This window comes from Urocitellus parryii (genome assembly GCF_045843805.1).
Source record: "Urocitellus parryii isolate mUroPar1 chromosome 13 unlocalized genomic scaffold, mUroPar1.hap1 SUPER_13_unloc_13, whole genome shotgun sequence".
In the NCBI taxonomy this organism is placed as follows: domain Eukaryota; kingdom Metazoa; phylum Chordata; class Mammalia; order Rodentia; family Sciuridae; genus Urocitellus; species Urocitellus parryii.
The window spans coordinates 422,384-439,442 of NW_027551765.1; the positions used below are offsets into that span (position 1 = coordinate 422,384).

General features: G+C 36.7%; 1 protein-coding gene across 1 annotated transcript in view; it reads left to right on the forward strand.

Annotated features, from left to right (window-relative positions):
• Positions 1-14,072, forward strand: part of LOC144251368 (methylglutaconyl-CoA hydratase, mitochondrial-like) — an 82,968-nt gene extending 68,896 nt beyond the window's left edge. Inside the window, exons 4-7 of the mRNA XM_077794342.1 lie at positions 6,227-6,414; positions 9,124-9,174; positions 10,489-10,536; positions 14,016-14,072. Coding sequence (XP_077650468.1) covers positions 6,227-6,414; positions 9,124-9,174; positions 10,489-10,536; positions 14,016-14,072 — 344 coding nt within the window. The remainder of the gene's footprint in view (positions 1-6,226; positions 6,415-9,123; positions 9,175-10,488; positions 10,537-14,015) is intronic.
• Positions 14,073-17,059: the final 2,987 nt, after the last annotated feature.

The window sequence follows — 17,059 nt, forward strand, 5'->3', positions numbered from 1 at the left end:
AAAAGAAGATCTAAGGAATGAATGAAGAGAGCAAACACAGGAGATTTAAGGCCATTTCAGTAAAAAAGCAGAGCTATTGAAAAGGAACCAATCAGAAGTCCTAGAAATGAAAGACACAATTAATCAAAAGTTCACTAGAAAGCATCACTAACAGATTAGATTGTACTATATTTTCATTTTATTTCTTTATGTTGCATTGTCAACATTTCAAAATAGCTTGTTAAAACCAAAGGATGTTTTTAGCCTTATAGTAACTATAATACAACAATCTTTAACAGTTGAGCCAAAACTAATATAAATCACTTAGCCATAAAGGGAGACTGTAAAAAAAAAGAGAAAATAAGAAAGAAACTCAATTAAATTAGAAAAAAAATCACAAAATAGCTGTGATAAGACATTATCTAGTGATGATTACCTTAAGTGTAAATGAATTAAATTCCCCAATTAAGAGACATAGAGCAATTAATGGATAAAACAAAAAGACCCAAATATATATTGCCTATAAGAAACTCATTTCACATGTAAAGACATATAGAAGGGATAGAATACCATTCAGATAGAATCCAAAAGAAAGCAGGAGTAGCCAGATTTTATATCCAAAAAAAAAAAAAAGAACCAGTAAAAAGTGGTATATTCTCAACAGTGTATAAAATTCTCCAAGACAAATCATAGGATAGCCCCCCAAAACAAGACTGAAAAAGTTCTTAAAATCGAAATTATATTGGGTGTCTTTCCTGACAGCAGTTCAATAACACTAGAAATCAGTCAGTAACAAGAAAAACTTTGGAAACTATTCATACATAAGAATTAATTCTGTCTTGGCCAACCAGTGGAGTAAAGCAGAAATCAGGAGATTTAAACATTTCTTCAAACACGCAGATGGAAACCCAACATACCAAAACCTGTGGGATAGAGCAAAGCCAGTACTAGAGGGAAGCTGGCAGCCATCAGTGCCAGCATCAAGAAAAACTGCGATCTCAAAACAGCCCATCACTTCATCACAAGAAACTGAAAACAGATCAAGACAAGCCCAGAATTGGTGTAAGGAAGGAAGTAACAAAGACCAGAGCAAAAATAAACGAAATGGAGACTAAAATAAAATTTGTAGATTAATGAAGTAAAGACCTATTCTTCAGAAATATAAATAAAATTGATACACCTTTAGACTATGAAAAAGAAGACTCAAATCAGAAATGAAAATGTAAACATCATAACTGATACCACAGAAATATTAAAGATTTATGAATAGCTGTAGCCAACAAAAAATCAGTCATTTTTTGGTACCTCAGTAGCAAAGTATCTGAACTAGAAAACAAGGAAGAAATGGAGAAATTCCTGGACACATACACCTTACAAAGGTTGAGTCCTGAGTAGAAAACCTGAAGAGACCAGTAGTGAGTAATGAGATGGAACAAGTAATTTAAAACAAAGTCTCCTGGTAAAGAAAAGCCCAGGACCTGATGGCTTCACACTGGGTTCTATCAGATATATAAATAAGAATAATATTGATTCTTAGTAAATTGTTCCCAAAAATTTGAAGAGGAAGGAATTTTTGGAAAGTCGTTCTACAAGACCCACATTACCCTGACACCAAAACCAAACAAGGACACAACAAAAAAGGAAAGTTCTAGACCATTATCCTAGATGAACAAATAGGCAGAAGTCCTCAAAAAAATACTACTGAGCTCAGTCCGGCAGCAGTAACCAAGGTTATTCACCATAACGGAGTTGGGTTCATGTGAGGGAGCAAGCCTGGCTCACATCTGCAGCATATCAGTAGGGTAAAAGACAAAGCTGTGATCATCTCAGTGGATGCAGAAAGATGCCAAAAAGGCATCTGATAAAATTCAACATCCTCTCATGATGAAAACTCTGAAGAGCTAACCTAATACTCACGGGGGAATAACCGAAAGCTTTTTCCCAAAGTTCTAGAACAAGGTAAGACACTTGCAATACTTTTATTTAACATAGTACTCTAAGTCCTAGCCAGATCAGTCAGGCAACAGAAAGAAATAAAGGGCATATAAGTTGGAAAGAAGAAATCCAATATTCACTGTGTACAGATGACATGATCTCCAAAGACTCTAGACTGTTACAACTAATAATTAATTCAGCAGCATTTCCTGATACAAAATCAATGTGTAAAAATCAGTCATTTTTTGGTACCTCAGTAGCAAAGTGTCTGAACTAGAAATCAAGGAAGCGTTCTCATTTATAACAAATGCCTCACAATAGATGTAACCACAAAAAAATAGTGAAAGCCATTTTGAGCAAAAGAACAAAGTAGGAGGCATCCCACTTTATCTGACTTCAGAATATACTACAAAACTGTAGTAATCAAAACAGCCTGTTAAAACAGACACACAGAGCAGTGGAACAGGATAGGCAAAAAGTAAACCCACACATCGAAGCTAACTGGTTTTCAGCAAAAATGTTCCGAACATGCATTGGAAACAAGACAGTCTTTTTAGTAAATGGTGCTGGGAAGATTGGATATCCACATGCAGAAGAATGAAACTGTCTCTTACCAGTTACAACAGTCAACTTAAAATAGATTAAAGACTTAAGTGTGAAACCTGAAATTGTAATTACTAGAAGAAAATATAGGGGAGTTGCTTCAGGACTTTGGAATTGCCAAGACTCCTCGAATCAGGAAACATAAGCAAAAGTAGAAAAATGGGGTTATATCAAATTAAAAGCCTGATGTTCAGCAAAAGAAGCAATCAGAATAGAGAGACAGCCTACAGAATGGAAGACCATATTTGCAAGTTGTTATTTCCTATAAGGGGTTAATATACAGACTATATAAGAAACTTAAAAAAATAGCAAAACAAAAACGAAAAACAAATAATGAAGTTATTTAAATGAACAATAGACCCAAGAAAACATTTCTCAAAAGAAGACCTGCAAATGGCCAATAGGTGTATGAAGAAATGCCCAACTTCACTAATCTGAAAAATGTGAATCCAAAGCACAGTGAGATACCACCTCCAGTAAGAATGACTGTTCTCAAAAAGACAAAGGTAAGTGCTGGTTTACTTGTGTTCACATAATGATCTGCATTTCTTTCCATGTTGCCATGAATGACATGTTGAAAAATGCAGCCTTCCATACTGTTGGTGAAAAGGAATATAGAAAAACACTATGGAGGTTCTTCAAAAGATAGGAACTATCATATGATCTAGCAGTTGCACCTCTGGGCATATATCTGCAAAAAATGAAATCAGTATGATGATGAAATGTCTGCACTCTCATGTTTATTGTGGCAGTATTCATAGTATCCAAGAAATGGAAACATCCTAAATGTCTGTGAACTCAGGAATGGATAAAGAAGAAATGGCACATGCATACCACTGAATATCGGTCATCCCTCCCCCACCAAAAAAGAATGAAATCCTGCCATTCATGACAACATGGAAAGAAATGCAGATCATTATATGAACTCAAGTAAACCAGGCACAGAAAGACAAGCACTGCATGATCTCACTCACATATAAAAATCCAAAACCATCAGTCTATGATAGAGATTGAGAGTAGAGCGGTGGCTACTGAAAGCTGAGAACACAAGGGGAAGGAGAAAGATGGGGAAAAGTTGGTCAGTTGGATAGGAGCCCAGAGTTCCACTGTGCTGTTGAAGGGTGGTTATAGAGAATAGTTATGTACTGTACACTTCAAAAAGCTAAAGGAAAGGAATTTGAATGTTGAATGAGACAGATGTGGTTAACCTGATTCAAGTATTATGACATGTATACATGTATGGAAATATCACACGGGATCCCATAAATATATACAATATTGATGTTTTTATATTTTGGTTAAAATGATTTTAAATTGTAAAACTCTACTATATTGGTGGGAGCAACCCAAACAAAATGCATATGGCATGTTACTCAACCTTAAAAAAGAAGGAAAATCCTGACATGCTACAACACTGATGAACCTTAAGGACATTGTGCTGAGTGAAATTATCCTGTCACAAAAGACAAATATTGTGTGAATCCATTCATATGACAGAGTAGGTTTGCGATGTCACCTGGAAAGGCCAAGTCTGGGTGAGTGCTGGCTTGTGAGCCAGCGTGATGTTCTGTCCTCAGTGAGTCAGAATGCTCCCTCGGCACCAGGCCCTCACCTGCCCACCCCAGCTCCTACACACTGTTGTGTAGTGCATCTGCCTTGTGGAGCGGAGCAGCAAGCTGCATGCTGCTCATCTGGAGGGGGTGGTTTTTCATGTTAGTTTCCATCTACGATGTAACTGCCACTTTCAAGTCTTTGCAAAATTCTAATTCCTGGAGAATGATCATATGAGAGGAATGATATGATGAATGGGTATAAGGTTTGTGGACTTTCAAATGTTAAGGTTCAATTGGGTAAAGTGTGACATTAACAGGGAGGGTTGCATTTGTTAATTTTGACCAGTCTGCATTCAACTTTCTCAGAACCCAGGAGTAATCATTTTTAAACATGCTCATTATGACTATCATCAAAATTATGAACATCATCAAAATTTTCAGCAGCTTTACGAGTAAATGTAGTTCCTATCTGGGTTATTTGTTTATATCTGTGTTCTAACCAGCTGCTGTTGAAAATACCATAGGTAACTGTCTTTACCTTGCAGGTTGCTCATTAGTTCCCAGACCTGTCTTTGCTGTGCTGAGCAGTATCACTCTTTACTATTTAAAACTGGCAATGCTTTGTTCTTTATAGACATATTTTCTGCTACATTTTATACAAGTACTATCTCTTAGCTGCATGAGCAATTTAAACACTCAATAATAACTGCATTTTACAGAAGCATCACTCATTTGTATATGAAAACAGTCTATAGAAAATGTCAATCCTGTATTGGTTTATTGAGGTTGGGGTTTTTTTATTAGTTATATTTCATTATTCTTATTTTGGTTTAAGAACAGCATCTTAAGTTCTATACTGTTAATTGTATATTATTGAGCATGTAAGAATATACTTCATTATTGAAGACAAATATGCCTTTTAAGTTCTTTCTAAAGATTGGCTTAGAGGGCGTGGTGGAGATTGAGGCAGACTAGAGAGCATTATACCAAAAAGGGGTGGCACAGTTGACTTGCAAGTAGAAATTGTTTTTTTTTTTTTTTTTTTGGATAAAATCATGCATCCAGTTTTTGAGTGTTGGTAACTATTGTGGGGGAAAAAAAGCTTAAACTTTTGCAGGCCAGATAAAACCAAGTGAGCTTGCCTAGACAGTGGGCTATCCAGTTATCTCCTCCTCTAAGCCTGGCAGTCACCTGCTCCTCTGCCTCTTGGCCACATGAGCCCTGGGCAGCCCAGCAGCCATTTTAAGGGTAAGTCACAGACAAATCCTGATGTTGTGGTTGTTCGTATTCTTAACAGTAGAAATGGAGGCTATATCTGAATTACCTGTTTTTGTCCAACCTTCTGTTGAATGAGATCCTGGCCTATTCACTAGGAGCCATTCTAGGCAGACGGATGGAATGAATTATCGAGTTTTCATCAAAGCAGGCCTCTTCTGCTGCAGAACTCCTCTCCTCAGCTTACCCTGAATCATGCCACTTCATTCCTTGGAGTTGAGGAGGTATTCAATTCATAAAGTCCAAAGTAGCTACATGGCAAAGTCAAATCTGGAGGCCTGGTTCTGACCCACCACACAGTGGATTTCCTGACAGCTGAGAGGTAGGGATGCATGGGTGACAGAGCATCTCCAAAAGAGGAGGAGCCAGCAGGGCAAAGCTGCACTTCATCGGTGGTTGTCTGTTTTTATTTTTACTAAATTAAAATGACTTTATAATTAATTCACCATATAGAATTCTTTAAAAGTATGAGGGTTGAATTCCTAAGAATTTGGTAAGCTGAAAGGTAATTGCCAGTCTTGTCAGGATTCTGCTCTCTAGGCTGTGCACCCCTGGACAGTATTGCTTGTCCCCTCTTGTTCTGCTTGTGGTTAGGACATAGTGGTTACTATGGATTGGAGTCAGGAGTACACCAGCAGTATTTGAGGTACCAAAGTCACTTGCTGATGACGTAAAATCCTCAAGTTCTTTGGTGGTGGTATTAATTGAGTAAACTGAGAAATTGGGCTGTGTTTTGAAGTAGTTTCCAGTGCCTAATTTTGACGTATAAACTTCTGGCCCTGGTTTATTTGTGTAATAACTGACTGAACAAATGAAGCACTGAAGTGCTAAAATGAAAAGGTGTCTAATGATCGCCTGCCTTTCTTCTCCTAACCCTTCAGGGGGAACTCAGCGATTACCAAGGGCCATCGGGATGTCTCTGGCCAAGGAGCTCATCTTCTCTGCACAAGTGCTTGATGGACAAGAAGCCAAAGCAGTGGGCTTGATCAGCCATGTCCTAGAGCAGAACCAGGAGGGAGATGCGGCCTACAGAAAGGCCCTGGACCTGGCCAGAGAGTTTCTACCTCAGGTACTTCTGACTAGAGTTCCTCTGCTTCTCCATTTAGATAATTTCATACCACAAAGACTAAAACAACACCCGGCGTATCATTGGTGGACTTTCCAGTTTAACATTTCTTGTTTGACAGATATGAAGTTAAGATCCTTCAGAATTAAAACCAGAACTTGAAGATAATCCGAGGGTGATATTGTGACCACACTTTAATTTCACTTTCATATTTCATATGAACAGCATTTGGCACCTGTGACACCATTCATGTGTATGTACGTGTATAGAAAGCACATTTGACCAAACATTAAAGTGTCTCTCCTAATAAGTAAGGAGACTGATCTAACTGGGCTTTCACTGTGATGGCTTTGTTTGGGTGACCTGCTTGAGAAGCTGCAGTTTAAAGTATCGTGTGTCTTTCTTTTTCTGATGATTCAGGTATTGCTTCATGGCTTTACTGTATGCTGTATGATCCTCACAAGTACATGAAAAAATCTGGATCACATGTGCAGTTATTGGACTGTACGTGGAAACACTAAGAACCGTGCATTGATGGCTTCTTTTTAAGGAATTTTTTTTTCTGTCAGCAGGTGTATGTTTTCAAATGTTCCTTTGGTCTGAAATCACAGATTAAAGGATTTAAACTTAAGAGGAAGAGTCTCCTTTTGCTGTTGTAAGTGATTAGTCAGGATCTCTTTGTCCGTCATGGAGCTTGAACTTTTATAGCTCCCATAACCAGCCATTTCTGGAGTCAAAATAAGTTCCTCTCTGTATTTGGTTTACTTACCTCAAACGGGATTTATAATCTAAAGGATCAAGGCCATTGATCCTTTAGAAATGTCATGAAGGCTTTTTACAGAAGTGCACATGCCCCCCACACTTGCCCAGAGTTCCCCTTTCCAGAAGGCTTTCGTCACCCAGCACGTGATAACCTCTTGGTCCTGCCCCACTCTGCTACGCTCATCCCCAGAGTTGTCACACAGGGCCACACTTCAGGTGTTGATGGTCCCTCTTAATCAGCTTGTAGCCTATCGGCCGTCTCAGGAAAGAGCTCTTCTCTAACCTAGTCCCTGTGTGAGGTAACACAGAGCCTTTTACTCAGTAGAGGCCAGGTGCTTGTTAAATTGAAGGAGAGAGAGCAAATAAAAAGATTTTACTGCTGTTAAAAAGAGACTTTCATTATAACCTTGGTATTTCCCCCAAATATTAGGGAATTATCTGCATAAAGACAGATTAAAGGTATAGTGTCAGGGAAAGTAATCGTTTAAATATTGGTTTAATGACTTTCCTGGGCTTGAAATCTTATGACCAAGGTATATTTGAATTGAAATCGAGGGGTGTATCCAGATTCTGAGTATCCATGGCACTGCACGACCTGATATGTGGCTCTGTGCTCCGAAGCTCCGTGGAGGAGGCTCTTGAACTCCTTGGTTTCCAGCTTGCCTTTTCTCCTGTGAGCCTCCTTGCAGTTAATGCCCTTCACTGTCCACATCCACCTGCCTGAGCACGGGTGGCACCCTCTGCCTCCCTCTCTGCCTCAGCTGATCTGACAGTGAGCTGCCTTTATTCCTGCAGAAGCCAGAGTTCCATTACTACCTCAGGCAGGCTTCTTCACCTTCCCTCAGAAGGACACTTCTCCAAGAACTTAAGTGGTTAAAAGTATATTTTCTCCAAGTTAAACAGATGTATAAGGGGATATTGAATGACTTTGTGATGTGGAAACTATGTATACAATTTACCAAACAGTTAGAATGCAGTGATCTTTATTGTGTTTGTTACATTGTTATTGAATGATCACTCTCCAAATAATGAAAAAGCTTCTATGATTAGTATCTCTGGAGAATTTAGATGGGTCAAATTGATATTAGAAACCCCTAGAAAAGAATAAATGGCAATTTTTATGCATTTGTCCATTCACTCCTTAGAGTTCTTTTGTTGCACCTGTTTTTTGGAGCCTACTTTGCATTTTAATTCAGAAGACCATTCAATTCAAAATAAGCTACAAATTCACATTTATTACCTGTAAATAAATTAGAATATTTTAGAAATTCAAAATGAAATTGAAGAACTGAATTCCATCTGGGGAGTACGCTTTTCATAGGATAGTTTGGTAAGAGTTTGGTTTCCAGAAAACATAAGTCATGGTGTCCTTCTCACAGAAGGTGCCCACCAGCTCCTTCCAGTGTGACCCAGGCACACCCATGCAAGGTGAGAGTCCTGCTCAGAGCATGTGTGTGTGTGTTCACCCACCATCACCACAGTTTAGTTATCCGTGCTAAGGGAGAAGAGATACACACGTCCAAAGGGCATTATATCGACCCTATCCTTACTGGCAGCAGGCTGGTTGCCAGCCCTAATTTCAGTCATAACTGCTAGTTAGTGTGATATTAAGCCAAAGACTTCCTTTTTCTTTCCCCTACTTAACCTCTAGGGAGAATATTGAAGAACACTAAGCCTTCAGCTGGACGTCACTGCCTGCTGCCTTCAGGGATCTAAAGTTTGCCGTAACAGAATACTGTGGCCTCTAAATAACTTGCTGATGCAACAGTTGTTACAGTTGCTGTTTAATTAAGACCTTGCAAAGCTCAGAAAAGAAATTTTCCATCTAGTAGCTCATAACTGTTGTTGGCCATGCCATGTATCTATCAATGGGAATTTCTGAATTTTACTTAAGGTGTACAACATGATTTGCATAAATAGTAAGTAAAATTTGTTTAATTTGAATTTTAGAGACCTGTTGCAATGAGAGTGGCAAAACTAGCAATTAATCAAGGGATGGAGGTAAGTTCCTTAGTGCTCAAGTTTGTTGTTAGAATGAATAATGAAGATTAATCTAAATGAACATGTTTAGACTTTTAGAGGGTTCTTTTTTTGTTTTCATGTTTTGGTTCTAAGGATTGAACCCAGAGACACTCAACCACTGAGCTGTGCCTTAGCCCTTTTGTATTTTTTCTTTGAGACAGGGTCTTGCTAAATTGCCCAGCCTGGCCTTGAACTTGTGATCCTCATGCCTCAGCCTCTCTGGGATTACAGGCGTGCACCATTGCACCCAACTTAGACATTATTGTTTAATATTCCAAAATATAGCTGTTTGAACACTAGTATTACTGAAAGATTCTAAGGTTCCTTTAGGCTACATCATTGATTTCATTTTGCTGTGATTATTGTTGAGTTCGTATTATAATCACAGAATTCAGAATTTCACTGATGCTGTGCAACTTCTGATATGTCAGTTATTTTTGCCATTGCATTAATTAGACAGATTCACTGACTAGTATTTCGTAGAAAACCAAAGGAAAAAGACATTCCGTATACTCTGAGCATCAGTATCACATTATGAAAAACATTCCCAGCTCTAAGCTCTTTTCCACTTTTGACTTGTCAATGTGTCTTCTGTAGGGTGCGCTGGGCATGCCCCAGGGACATGACTCCAGAGTGGGGTCCCTGAGCTGTGGGGAGTGGGCAGGGAGGAGTAGTGCAGGTACTCATGTACTTCAGACTTTTAATGACAGATATTGTAGTTTGGCTAACATACAGGAATTTTGCAAAAAGGTGTTTCTTCCTTGTAGGCACAGGAGGCACTATATCTTCTTTGGCTTTATGTCAGTAAAAAAAGATGGAATTTGTAATAATTTGCAGTAAATGCAGCTTCACAAATTTGCAAGTATTTGATTGGATTATCCTGGTGCTTTCACGATGGTCACAATACTAAAGCAAACACCTTACATAGCCCTTACCATGTGACAGGTTTCTTGTATCTATTAGGTGCTTTATGAAGGCTTCACTTAAATTAACTCATTTAATCCTTACAGTATGCCATCCCCAACCCGATTTGGTGAGTATTATGATTAGCCCCTTGAAGCATGGAGAGGTTCAGTAACTTTTCTAAGTTATACAGCTCCCAAGTGGTAGTGTCAGGATTTGAACATAGGAAGCCTGGTCTCAGGTCTCTCATAGTGGCCATATACTGATTGGTGGCACTGTATCAAAAGATTCTGTTTTGGGGGGATAGGGTTATTTAATTTGAATTTATATCGACTATACCATATTTTGCAAAGTTACTTCTATTGAAATGAATTGTGTTTTTATCCTCAGGTTGACTTAGTAACAGGATTAGCCATAGAAGAAGCATGTTATGCTCAGGTATGTAATATAATCACAAATTCAGTAAGGATGCACCCTTCCCAATTATTTATCTTCTGGGTATTTCAAATGAAGTATATATCACTCAGTAAGATTTCCTTTATTCTCCTTTCAAAATCACACAAATGGGTTGAAGTTAGTTGTTTCTACTCTTTGACTGTTACCAAGTTCTACTACTGCTTCTGCTGAACAGTCTTAAAGACTGCATAATTCAGACAACCCATACAGTAACCAGTTAGTGCTGCTCAGGCTGTGGCCATCTCAAGAGGCTTGCCCTGTCTCCTGTGCATGTGGCCTTTGCCTCTCACTGTAGTCCAGAGAGGCAGCAGATGGCCGTGGGCTTGTGCCTCCCATGCAGCAGTGGTGTGGAAGACTCATGAGCTTTTCTGAAGTCTGAGCCTTCTTTCCTGCCCACTGACAGTTCACTGATGAAATTATAGGGTTCTTTTTTTATATACAGATTAGTAGTTCTGTCCAAGAAGGAAATGTTTTTATTTCTTTCTTTTCCCTAAGAGATATAACTTTAAGGGCATCTAAAAAGCAATAGCATTTTGTTGTACCTTTCCTGAGAGTTGGGCACTACATCAGATCCTATTAAAGCATGGTAGAGTTATTAATAGGAGCAGTATCTAGAGTGTTGCTCTGTGTCTGGTCTGAATATATAAATTAGCTGTCATTGGTGAGTAATTCCCGGGAGTGAAGTAAATCCTCAGTCTCATATATACATGTGTATGTGTATGTACGTGTATATAAAGGACATTTTACCATTTAAAGAAGAAATACCACTTTCATAATCTCTTCCAGAAAATAGATGCAAACGATACACTGCTGACTTGTTCAGTGAGGGCAGAGTTACCCTGATACCTAAATCAGAGGAAGACATAGCATGAAAGGAGAAGGATCCACAAATGTCTCTCATATTAGTATGGCCAAAACAAATGAAAAGTTCCTTAATGATAGTAAATTGAAAAAAGAATTATACTCTGACCAAATGGTATTTATTCATATATACAAATCTTGTTCAACATAAGAAAAAAATCAGTGTCATCCATCGTGTCAGTAGACTAAAGAAGGAATTTATATGATTATTATCAATTAGATGCTTTAAAAACATTTGACAGAATTCACTACCCATTTATGATAAAAACTCTCAGCAAACTATGAGCAGAGTGAAACTTTTTCAACTTGGTAAGAACATCTACAGAATGCTGACATCCTACTTAATGATCAAGAACAAGGCAAGCATGACCCCCCATTGTGCCTTTTCAGCATCTAATTGGGGGTCTTAGCCAATGCAGAAAAAGAAGAAAAAGAATAAAAAATGTACATATTGAAAAGTAAAAAATAAAACTTCACAGATGACATGATTGTCTAAGTGGGAAATCCCCAAAAATCATCTAAACAAGTTCCTCATAAGCAGTTAACAGCAAAATATCACAAAATATCACAGCAAAATATCACAAAGTTAATATCAAAAAATCAATTGTTTCCTTATATAGCAGCAGAAGATTTGGAATTCAAAATTTAAAATGCAACACCATTTACATCAGCACTCAAAAGTGAAGATCTTAGGTACAAATCTAACAAAATAACATACAAGAGGTATAGGAATAAAACCAAAAACCCTGCTGAAAGAGACCAAGATCCAAATAAATAGAAGAACAAGCCATGTTCATAGTTAGGAAGATTCAGTTGTTGTCAAAATGTTAGTTCTTCCCAATTTAATCTATACGTTTATCACAATCCCAATAAAATTCCCAGCAAATTATGTTATGGATCTTGACAAAGTGTTCTAGAGTTCATTTGTGAAGTCCAAACATGCAAAATAACCAGGACAGTATTGCCAAAGAACAAAGCCGGAAGACTGCATTCCCTGAATTCAAGACATTGTGGTAATGGTGACAGAACAAACAGGGAGACAAGGAACAGAATTGAGACCCACGAATGTAGCCAATTGATGGTTTGACAGAGGAGCAAAAGCAGTTCAGTATAGAGGAATTCTTGAAGACAAATGGTCCAGAAACATCTGTATGTTCACAGGACAAGAACAGGTCTAGACAGTGACCTTGCACTTCTCACAAAATGAATTGGAACCCTCGACATAAAATGAGAAACTCTCACACTTGCAGAAGATAATTTAATTTTATGCTCTATGGGTTTGGCAATGACTTTTTAGTTACAACACCAAAAAGCACAGTCCATGAAAGAAAAAAAAAATTGACATTGCCTTTATTAAAAACCTGCTCAGTAAAAGATAATGCTAAAGAATGGGAGATCCAGACTGGGAGGAAAATCTTTCAAACACATGATAAAGGATGTATCCAAAATATACAAAGAACTGTTAAGACTCAAGAATATAAACAACCCAATTAAAAAATGAACAGAAAAGCTGAATAGATACCTGTCCAAAGTAGATAGATAAAGAGATGACAAAAAATCAGAGAAATGAAGCCAATTTCTGAGAAATGGCAGGTTGGACAATGAGATGCCAGCACAGCCTGTTAGAATGGCTCAGATCTAAACACTGAGGGTACCAGGTACTCGTGAGGATGGAGAGCTGCAGAAGCTCTCGGTCATTGCTGCCGAGGGTGTAAAAGATTCAGAGACTCTGGGAGATCATTGGGCAGGTTTTTGTAGGGCAGACATACTCTCACTGTATGATCCAGCAATCATGCTCTTGGTTATTTATCCAAATAATTTGAAAACTTATGTCCACACGAAACCCTGCACACCAAGCTTTATTCATAATTGCCAAAACACAGGAGCAGTTGAGATGTAAGTCTTCAGTAGGAGAATGGATAGACAAGTACATCTAGCCGTGGAATATTAGACAGCAGTAAAAAGACAGGAACTATCAAATAGTAAGAAGGTATATAGAGACCTTTAATGCATATAGCCAAGTGAAAGAATTCCATCTACAAAAGCTTCTCTGTTATTCCAATTCAATGACAAGGCAAAGCTGTAGAGATAGTTTTGAGTGACAGAGGTAGGCACAGCACAGAGCATTGAAACTTCTATATAATACTGTCGTGGAGAGTATCTGACATTTTATTTGTTAAAACCCTTACAGCAGGCAACACGAGTGAACCGTAATGGAAATGGATCATAGTTAATAGTAATAACATACCAGGATTGATTCATCACATGTGACAAGTTTAACACACTAATGTCAATAACAGGAATCTGGGGCACTGCTTTAGGGGAGTATAGGGGCTCTGCCTTCTGGGGTTTTTGTTGTTGTTGGTAAACCTAAGCTGCTGTGAAAAGTAATCTTTTAATTTTTTGAGTCCATTTGAAATAGGAAAAAAAAACTTATTTGAAGTAATGAAAATCAATTTGGTCACACAATTAGAATTGTTCAAATAACTAGTAGATTTCAAAATTTTAGAATGAACTTCTGACTAGTTTTCTTAGATAATATTTGATAAAATTTTACTGTTGTGTTTTCATTTTGGTATAAATATATATTTTTTTCTTAGACCATTCCAACAAAAGACAGACTTGAAGGTCATTGTCAGATTCCACAGGTAAAGTGATATCATGTACTAGTAGTTGTTATTATGTACCAGATTAATTTCACCTAACAAAGTGTCCTCCAGATTCCTTCCTGTAGTCAAAAATGACAGGCTTTACTTCATTGCTGTATAATATTCCATTGTATCATATGCCATATTTTATTTATCCATTCATTATTTGATGGATACATAGGTTGATTACATATATTGACTATTGAGAGTAATACTGAAATAAACACGGGAGTGCAGATGTCTTTGTGATGGGCTGCTTTCTTATCTCTTGGATATATATCCAGTAGTGGGATAACTGGATCAAATGATATACATCATTTTACATAATGGCTGTGCTAATTACATCTCACCAGAAATTTACAAGAATCCTCTTTTCTCTATATTCTTACATTTTTTATGTTTATTGTGATTTATATGTGATGTGTCCCACAAAAGCTCATGCAAGAAAGCTTAGAAGTGAAATGGTTGTGTTATGAAAGGTTTAACCTAATCTGTCTATTCATTCCCTAATAATCCCCTAATAGGTATTAACTGGGTAGTAACTGTAAGTAGGTAGGGTGTGCTGCAGGAGGTGGGTCATTGGGACATGCCTTTGGGGTATATTTTTTGTTTTTCTTTTGCAGAAGGGAGGGCTATTCTCTCTGCTTCCTGGTTCAATGTCCTAAACTCTTTTTCTCTGCCATACTCTTGTACCAGGATGTTCTGCCTCACCTGTGGCTCAAACCAATTAAGTCATCCATGTATGTATTGAGAACTTAGAAAACATGAGCCCCAAAATAAATTTTTTTATCCTCTAAAATTGTTCTTGTCAGGTCTTTGGTCAAAGCAGTGAAAAAGTTTACTAAATGTTAATTTATTATAATAACTATTGTAATAGGTATAGATGATATCTTAATATCATTTTAATTGGCATTTCCCTTGTAGCTTAGTATTATTGAGCATCTTTCATATTCACTGTACTTCTTGTCCCTTTTATGTACTCTTTTGAGAAATGTCTAATCAGGTCCTTTTCCCATTTTCTAATCAGGCTGTTTTCTTACTATTGAGTTAAAGCACTTGCTTACCTTTCTGAATATTAACTCCTTATTTGGGGTACCATTTACAAATATAGACTCTCAATCTATCTATTGCATTTGTTCCTGTTGTTACCATTTTTGTGTGCAGAATTATTTTAGTTTTTATTGCCTGTGCTTTTGGGGTCCTACCCAAAAAATTATTTTTAGGGCCAATGTCATGGAGTTTTTCCATGTTTTATCCTATTTCTTATGGTGTGGGGTCTTATGTTGAATACTTTAATGCATTTTGAGTTGATTTTTACACATGGCAGGAGAATAGGGTCTCATTTCATTTTTCTGCACATGGATATCAATTTCCAACAATTATTGAAGTTATTATTATTTCCCTATTATGAGTTCTTGGCATCTTTTTTAAAAATAAATTGATTATAAATGAGTGAATATATTTCTGAGGTTTCTTTCTGTTCCATTGGTCAGTCTCTTTTATGTCAGTACTAAAACTATTTTAATTACTTTACATTTTGTAGTATATTTAGGGATCAGAAAGTTTAATGGCTTTATGAGTTGAATTTTGTATTGTCCAAAATCATATGTTGAAGTTCTTGAACCCGATATCTCAAAACATGGGTATATGTGGAGAGTTTCAATGAGGTTATTATGGAAAATTCAGTTATTATGGTCATCTCTAATCCAATATGACTACTTTTCTTATAAGAAAAGGAAATTAGAATGCAAATATGTTCAAAGGGAAAACTACATGAAGACCCAGGGAGAAAATGGTTGCCTAAAGCCAAGGAGAGATTCTAAATCTTCCTTCACTTAAGAAGAAACTAAACCAGTTTAGATCTTGATCTGTGAGGAAATACATTTCTGCTGTTTAAGCAACCTAGTCTATGGTATTTTGTATGGCAACCCTAGAAAACTAATAACATATCTAATCTCCACCGCTGTTTGCCATATGAGTGAGACATTGTTTAAATCTGAAAAATGTAACAGGATTTAAACTTCAAAGTAAGTTACATTTAATTCCATGTCTTATCAAATGCTTGTGAAATTTTGAATCAAGTATATCTTGAATTAAAAGGCCATAAAACTGTCAATTGGCAAATCCTTTTATTTGGATGTTCCTTTATTATGATAATAACTATTATTGCTTTGATTTTAAAGCTGATTTTACCATTTATTTGCTTTGAATCCATAGATAAGTTTCTCTCAATCTCTTTGACTTAACATCCTCAGTGGTAAAATGCCAGATAATTATGTCTGCTTTATACAGGTATTATGAGAACAATAAAAATTAATGGCATAGACTGACTGATAACTATAGGAAATAATTGGAAGTTTCAGATAATATCCTCAGGAATAAATTTTCCAAAGCTAATACTCTATCAAATAAAATTACAATTTTCTAATCAATAGATATTTGAATTAGTTTTTTATATGATTATTGAGTGTAAGGTACTTTCAATATATAAAACAGATTATGTAGTTATGCATTTTAAATAAATTGATTTTCTTGTATTTTAATCAATAAGATACTCAATATGATAATAAACTTGTGTTAATTTAATATACAACAGATGCTGGAATAGCATTCCATACCTGTGTATTAAATTCATTTAAATTTGAGATACTAGTCAGTAAATGTTAATATGTGAAGTTGAAATGGCAGAATTTAATTTAGATGAATTTTGGAGTTCACCTGATTTGACTCATTCATTTTCTAAGATGGTCTCTGAATTCCAAATCCTTTTAGCAGCTGAACACAAGCATCAGATTTTATTGGTAGAATATTTTGCTTAGTGCTAAAGCATACAAATTATACTTTTTCTAGAGGCATGATTTTTATTTTTTATAAAGCTATTGTGTGAGATATACTTTCAGTGATATAAAAATAAAAGCAGCAAATAGGAAAGCACAAGGCCACAATAGCATTATTATTTTGCAAACACTTCCCTGAGCTGTAACTAATCCGGTTAG